At 42.1% G+C, this 8,401-nt stretch overlaps 1 protein-coding gene across 1 annotated transcript in view; it reads right to left on the bottom strand.

Annotated features, from left to right (window-relative positions):
• Positions 1 to 8,401, bottom strand: part of LOC103379315 (collagen and calcium-binding EGF domain-containing protein 1) — a 36,240-nt gene that overhangs the window by 14,373 nt on the left and 13,466 nt on the right. The window contains exon 4 of the mRNA XM_017032343.2: positions 7,113 to 7,217. Within this exon, the coding sequence (XP_016887832.1) occupies positions 7,113 to 7,217 (105 nt within the window). The remainder of the gene's footprint in view (positions 1 to 7,112; positions 7,218 to 8,401) is intronic.

The raw sequence follows: 8,401 nt of genomic DNA, 5'->3' as shown, positions 1-8,401 counted from the left end.
ATTACGTTATAATTATACTTCTCCGGTCCACATGACATCTAAGTGGTCTACAGTCGACGCTGAACAGCAGTCAAAAATAATTTTTAAAAACATGAACAAAGACTGAGACAAAAAAAAAACGACTTTATCTCTATTCCACCAATAGAGGTGTCAAAGAGCAGAGTTCACATGTGAATCCCATCCCTGACACACACGCCTGTAGCGCCTGTCAGTGAGTTAATCAATCAGTGAAGTCGGTCAATCTCCGGTCTGCAGTTTGTTCACTCAGTCGGACGTTCAATCACCCAGTCTGCTCCGGTCCGACGCTACGGCGTCGTTCAGCTCCAGGCAGACTCTCCGTCTCCCAGCCCAGTGTTGTTTTAGAGCTTTAACTGCTCAGGGTCTTCACACCCTCATCTCTCAGGGGGACAATGACACCAGAAATGATCCCCATGTGGTCTCGTCCTGCCCCGTCCTGGGGCAACACTTTCCCAAGAGCAGGAACAAACGGGGAAAAGGTGTTGCTGGTGTTAAAGCTTTAAAAAAAAACTAAGTCAACTGAGGTGACTCCTCTCAGGGCTCCATGGTGCAGCGGTTAGCACGCCTGCATCGGAAGCAGAGAGCAAAGAGTCCTGGGTTCGATTCCCAGAGAAACCTCACGCTTGATCATGTTAATCCTCCCTGTAAGTCGCTAAACTCGTAAATGTAAAATGATCAGAATATGATGACGATCAACAGGAGGATTAAATCTCTGAAAACTCCACACAACGCTGGCAAAATACTGCAATTATGAGGAACGCAAATGAAACGGAACATGTTGTTTACTGCCCTTGACCTGACCTCAACCTTCAGCATTAGCGTTAAGGCTACTAGCCAGAGGCCTGGCTTCTGTCTCGGTGCTGCAGAAGACCAGGCTGAAGGGAGGTTAAAAGAAGGAAGCTGTAGAGTGAAAGTGAAGATGGAGTCCAGACCTGGATCTGAGTCAGCCTCAGCTGGGACTCAGTAATGAACACTTAAAGCTCTCTGTGGGTGACACAGAGGGTAAGTATGGTTTGGAAGGGTTAGTGGGAGGTAAGTACTCGGAGCGTGTAAAAGTATCTACTACAGCGTTTATATTTTCCATACATCCCGACAAAGTACTTAACGTTTTCACTTCTTTGTTCCTGACCAAAGAAAACAGAAAAAATGCTGAGCTTTTGTTTGGCAAGATATTAAAGTTGTGCTTTCAAAGTGCACAGTGGTGAGACCTTCAGACCACAAGAATGTGTTCTCTCCAGACATTTGTCACATCTCTGGACTCCCGTGACCCAGAGTGATTCAATGGTGAGTATAAAGAAAATATTTAAACTCTGGGCGAAGAAAGGGAACGACTGATGTGAGCAGTCGACAAACAAGTCGAATCAAACAAGGAGAGGTCCAAAAACTGTAGACAAAACTCCTCAACACTGGGTGGTTTGATCAGAGAAAAGCTTAACAATGAAGTGAAAATGTCTCCAAACAGCAAAGGTTTGGGGTTTATTTGAAGATAAAATGTCCACGGACAGAACTGTCAATCCATCCATCCATCCATCCATCCATCCATCTGCCTCAACAACCATTCATCCATCCATCCCTCCATCTGCCTTGCCAGGGACTGGAACAAGATAATCTCTCTCTCCCCTTCCATAATTTAGTTGCCCCCCAGGACAGCATTTCCACTTGCCCTCCACCCCGTCACTTATCCATCCATCCATCCATCTCAAGTGTCATTTTTACTTTCTAATTTTTAACTTTACAAACACCCTGTTTTTTTTTACTGTATAAAAGACTGATTTGTTAAAAATAAATAAATAAAAGAACTCTAATTTAAAAAAGAAAAATACTGAAAAATAGAAAAACTTTGTCATGAATCAAAACATGTAAAACGTGTCCAATAGTTGTCAAAACATTCCAGTCAAAACACCACATGTCAACCTCATTATGGTCTGTGGTCTGAGAACCGTGCAGCTCCGTACCAATGTTTGTATCAATCCTTCCTGTGGTTGTTTTCCGTTTGTCACTGGTCGTTGGCGTTAACTCAACAGTTACCAGGTCACCAAAGAACTTTGTTTGACGGGTTCTGTGACACTCGTATGACATGGAGCTGTAAACATATGATTAAATGATTGAGAAGTTACAACAAAAAGCCGCAGAGAAATCGACATGAAGATCAAGAAAAATATCAGATACAGAGAGAACAGATGGTTGAACGGCAGTCAGGAAACCCTCTATGAGTAGAATCGTAAATACAGTAAGTGACTGTGGTAGAAACTCTGTCTGGAGACGAACTCCAGTGGATTTTATTGACAATTCACATGAACTCTGGTTGAAGACTTATTCTACAGTATAACTCAGTGGGTGGGCGATGAGATGATTGGGAATTTGAACATTTGTGGCGTCTGACAGAAACATCTCGTGCCGCAGGAAGAATAAGAGGGGAACACGTTGTGGTTTTAAGCCTCTCACTTTGTCAAACTGCAGTACGTATGTATATCCAGCAGGCTTGGACTCGTCTGTGCCAACCTGTGATTGAGTCCGATTCAGATTACTTCTGAGGGATTCACTGAGGAAACTCTTGAGGTCTGTTATCCAGTTACTGATATCTGCTCAGCAGTCACTGTTTACGCTGGTCACACTGAGCTGGAATTACACCACTGCCAACGTAAACTGCACCTCTCAGCTCTGCCACTTCAGGTTAAAGTCCAGAAGTGCCGGAGTTCAGCCACGGTTCGGCATCTGTGTTACAGACCGCGACGTCTGACATTTGGTCTCCACTCTGCACTGGGAGGAGTTTCAGTTTTGGCTTTAGATGTAAAGAAACGATGCTTCTGTCAAACACTGCACCGACCAGAACGTCAGCCTGTCACATGACCTGCCTGTCAAGGCTTGCTGTCCAATTAGAGGACGGTTTGACCGTCACTTCCAGTTACCCAACAACGTTCTTACAACAGCTCGACAGACATCAGCGCTGAGAACGACATCAAGAGTCAAAAACTCTCTTTTTGCCCCATGTGAATTAAAATACTGAAACATTAGATTTTGAAAATCCACTCTGTGGAAACTGATTTCCACAAACTCTGATCAAGTGTCATAACCTGAGCTGACTAAAACTAAACCAATATCAGAAATTTTCCCTAAGACAATAAATTCAGAAACACACGTTTGTACAGTAAAGTCTATAATTGTACTGCTTCTAAGAGAAATCTCAACGGGTGGGTCGTGACCCAAACATGGGTCTTCAGTGGATCAAGGGCTTTGGTCAGGGCAAAAAAAAAGGGGGGTTGAGAGAAATACCACAGGGCCTCAGCTATTCACATGACCTAACAGTAGGTGGCGATAATACCGCTGTAATTTGACTCGACAACCGACATCTCACACCAATATAAAAAGACGCAGGAACTCTTACATTACAGTGTGTTTTTTTCCAGCGAGGTGTTGATAGAAAATCTGTCAAAAAATTGAATCTTCTCAAAGCTGGACCAGTTAATTTAAAACTGCGTTCACAACAACTTCAGAAAGATTTCTGATTGCAATGCTGTGTTTTACATACAGATTATGTTGGATCTTTGTAAATAGGGAACATTTGGGAATTTCAGGAGAAACAGTTCCAAAAGAAAAGTACTAAACTAAACTGCAGAGGCTCTTCGTACAAACTGCTGGATAAACATTCAGCTCATATGAAAAACCTCTGAATATGATCCGTGTATCCTTGGCTCGGCCCAGAGTAAATCCTAACCTCCAACACAAAGACAAAACAATCACTTCATGGAACCACAAACGTCCCAACAGTCGGAGGAATCACCGTCAACCTTGTCAAAGCCACAACAGCAGACGAGGAGATGAACAAGGATTTACATCTGCAGCTCCACGCTCCAAGCCCGCTGAGACACAGGAGTGACGTATATGCTATAATAACGCTCACATATAAAAACACCACACAGTTTATGCTACTGTGACTTAGGAACCACAAGCCCCGTAATATGGCTGTGTGTTTTTACAGGAACTGGGTCTGTGTTTTTAAGAAAGGTGTGAAATTTTCCAAATGGCTCTTGTGTCAACTTCAATCACAGCTATAAACAGTCTGGATTTTAAAGGTACACTCTACATTTCCTTTATTCTATAAAAATATGTATTTTTAGATAGAAAAAAGAAACAGAGAAATAACAGAAGATTGTCTTGGGGGGGGGCAGAAGAAGATGCTCAATAATTCCGATATACCGATATTGTTCAAACACTTAATTTCCGATTTCAATAGCAACCGATAATGTTTATTTATTTATAGTATGAGATTAATCAAATGAGCTGCAATGCTGCCACCTAGTGACTTTCACTTTAATATACAGCCGTTTATCCCCAAAACTATTTTTAGAGCACACATCATTTGGCAAAGCCCAGGCACTGGGTTTTCATCGAAGGAAAAACCGATACATACAAATATACAATCATACATACTATATATATTTACATACATATATATTTATATCTCAGCTACATTTTTAACTATAACTCCATCTTTGTTTATATAAACGCCGTTTCAACATTGATGAAGCAACAATCAAGATGGCAGAAGGAAAAAAAAAAAAACACCAAGCATCTGGAATTGGGCAGATTTCCAGGTGAACAACATTCACGACTTTCACTCACTGAGTGTCAAAAATGATCCAGTATCCCTATGATGAACATAGCAGCTGTGCAGCTGCTTCTATTATTACCCAATATCAGTCACAGAGTGACAATCGGTGATGGAGAGCAGCGGGGGAGGAAACTGGAAATAACTCTGATTGTCAGACTTTATTTTTAATAAACTACAGGCGATCGTTTTAGTGGATATCTTGTTTTTATTAGTCTTCATGGTTGGTCGGCTCCAGGACTCTGTACTTTGTAACCTGGTTATATTTCCGCTAAGAAAACAGTGGTTGAATTTATGACTATAATCCGCTACATGCCGCATCAACAAACTAGGTTAGCGGAGAGACAGGAAGTCGGATGGACTGGGACAGACTGAATGCTGGAATTGTGCATCAGCGTTCACATGACGGTAGAAGATATCTGAGTGAAACATGGAACAACACAGACATTCTCCTGGTTACCTCCAGTAAACAGCGTTGTGCAACAGGCCGTAGATGTGTATCTGTGTGAGAGTGTGTCCAGACCACAGACTGTAACGTCCGTGGAGTTGTCCATTGGTTTTGTCCCTCTGTTTCTTAACATACATCCACTTTTTCCACTCTATCTCCTTCACCATTCTGGTTCAGTGGTCACGTCTTTAGGTCAGGTCAAAGGTGATCGGACCATAACGAGGTCAAAGGCCTATCCTTACCAAGAAGACTTGGTCCGATTAGTTGGTCTCCCTCACGTTTGTCCAGTTTTTTTTATCCAGACTAAAGAAAGGACTGCACCTATGTTGAACACACCACCTGAGACTGCTGTAATTAAGTCCATAAGTGAGCTTCTGTTTCATCCTTATATCAACCAGGAATGTAATCCAATGAGCAGCGGTACCAGTGTTCTACCAGGACCTGGTCCAGAAGTGTAAAACCTTCATAAGTCGCCTAACCACATATTCAATCTAATGATTTTTCTTGTGGTAATCATTTTACCACACCATCTGTTCACCATAACATCTGAAATCTATTCCGTAATAAATATAATAATGGAATTCTAAAGACCAATTTCAGGATCTGCAAGAAGTAGGCTCATAAGAAACGGGAAGAATGGATCTCACGCCAACGTAAATGGAGTCGGAAAAAGGAAATAAAAAGTAGAAATGTCTTTTTGACTAAATACTCCAAACAAAATGTTTCTTACAAAAGTCTAAATGTTCTGGGATTCCAGGATGAATTAACATGAACAGCATCCAGAGGACTTCTCCAAACCTTTCTCGGGTCAAACACTGCAGCAGAACCAGAGCCTGTTATAACGTGACCTTGACAGCAAACAGATCAAATGTTCTGGCCTCACACCGGGCCCAGCGGCTCATTTATTAAAGGATCTTCTTACGTCTGCAGCCTAATCCCAGCCAAACTTAGGTCTGCAGAGAGATCGTGTAAACGTCAAAATGAGCAATTTACCTTGATTTAAACTCACGTCGAGCGTACGACGCACCGCGGCCCGGGTCTGACATTCGACCGCAATGTCTGCGTTGGATTCACACTTTTCCCTTAACCTTTGCCGACCTCAACGCTCATGTGATATCGAAGCAGACGCTCATAAATTAAAGAGAATGTGCTGGAAGATGTTTGAGGGGAAGAGGAGGACAATTCTGTCTGAGGTAAAAATCTACGACGTGTTGGAACCACGAGACGTCCAACAATAAAAGTTTCTACAAAAAATAAAAGCATGTCAATATCTTTTGTATTTCAGTAAAAATCTAAGAGACAATGAGCAGAGAATGTCTGTAAGATTTCAAGGTTTAAGATTTTGGTTTGGATTTTTTTTACAGTACATCGCCAAGAGTCAAAGGTCGCAGCGTTTTTCCTGGGATGTGTGGCGTTCAATGACCCCGAGTGTTTTCAGTATTTTTCACTAATTAGTGGTTTTCCCAATGTCGTTCATCGTCTTTGATAAGTACAACATGCAGTGTGCTAGCCCGACTTGTCTTGGACGGAACTCTCCCCTGACGGATGACTTCTAATTTTCGGGATATAATGGATGTGTCTGACTCTGAGGAGGAGGAGAGAAAACCCTCCCTGAATAATTCAGCTCTGGACCCAGACTGAGAAGATTCAGTGTTTCTCTCTCACTGGTGAAGTTAAGCTCAGTTCAAAGGGACGTTTAGTATGATTAAATTTTTACAAAAAAATAACAGAAACAAAATGACCATCTGTACATTCTTCCTTCTTATACAAGTGAGTTATTTTAGGAAATACTTTGGAGATTTTGAAAAAATGGCAGGAAGGTTTGGCCGTTACAGAAAGTGTCTCGTGAACGCACGATGTTTTAGTTTCCATTTCCCCGACAGACATCAAACACCACGTGTCCCGTCAGTGTCCCGTCAGTGTCCGTCCGACTGTATCACTGTAACGGTATGAAGACGGACGGCTCGACACAGACACGGTGGAATAAATGATGTGCTGTGACTTGTTTTTGTTTCTGGGGCAGATCTGGTGTCTCACCTGAAACATGTGCTGTTCTTGCCTCCAGCTCTGACGCAGGGATACTCCACGGTCAGGATTTTACTCTCTGGACACTCCGTTCTGAGAAAAGACAAACAGAACAGAACGTCAGCGACCGACCTTTCCTTCTTACCGCGCGGGTGGAGCTGATAAAGAGGGAGACAGAAATGGGGGACGACATTAAAGAGAGGTGTGGGGTTGGTGGTTCATGGTCAGCACATTAACCCCTGCTCAACAGACCCCCCCCACCCCCCACCCGTTTAAACAGTTACACCTGTGACTGGTGCAGAATGTCAAAAGCAGTTTGACCTGAATTGTCCCTGTACTCACTCTACGCAGTACAGTGTACTGCACAGTACAAAGTACTGTACGTATAGGGATTTAACCGAGGTGAAGACGAGGATCGTTCAGTACAGTGTACTACACAGTACAAAGTACTGCACAGTACAAAGTCACGCTAACACATCAATGAAACCTTCATTATTATTTAAACATTAATTCAGATCAGGTTCAATAAAGAGCTGCTGAGAAGTCCAACATTTACTGACCAGCAGGTGGCGCCTTGTGTCAAATGCAGTTGGTTCTTTGCAACAGTCCTGGTTTTATTCAAATATTTTTGAAATCAAAATTTTCAGTTGATGATTTTAAAAGAAATATAATTTATTTTAAAAAAATCACACCGTTTCCCTGGAGTATTTTTAAGTACCGTAAAGGGGACCTTGACCCACCATTTGAGAACCCCTGCCTCATCTCCCTAAAGATACTAGTTGGTGTTTCTTACTTCAATTGAAACAGGATTTTTTTTTTTACCTTAATGTTTTTTTCACAGGTTGTGAATAATAAAAGCAGTGATAATTTAAGAAGAATATGTTTCTCTTTATTAATTATTTCTTATCTGAGGGTTTTTCTTTGTTTTTTTTCTAATTTCTTAATATGAGGAGGTGAATGTGCCTCTTCATCACCTCCTTCCTCACTGACCTCCTCTTCTCCGGGCACGTTAAAAACATCCGTCATGTTTTGTCTGAGCTCAAGAAACATTTGTGTCTCTGCACAGTGACCAATCACAGACGGTTACAGTCTCTACCTAAAAATCCCTTTAGATTAAAGGAGATACCGGGGGTTCATCCGGGGGTCTCCTTATCATTGTACCACTCTCTGACTGTCCACTCTGCAGGTCACACGGTGACCAATAGGGACGTTTTGACCCGAGTTAAAATACTGGGTTGTGCGTCATGATCCAAAAAAACACCAACATCCTTTAAACAAATGACCGATCCCTCATCCAGCAG

The sequence above is a fragment of the Cynoglossus semilaevis genome, chromosome 5 (genome assembly GCF_000523025.1).
Source record: "Cynoglossus semilaevis isolate Cse_v1.0 chromosome 5, Cse_v1.0, whole genome shotgun sequence".
NCBI classification, from domain to species: domain Eukaryota; kingdom Metazoa; phylum Chordata; class Actinopteri; order Pleuronectiformes; family Cynoglossidae; genus Cynoglossus; species Cynoglossus semilaevis.
The sequence above is the reverse complement of the archived record's forward strand: the minus strand, read 5'-3'. Positions and strand labels throughout refer to the sequence as shown.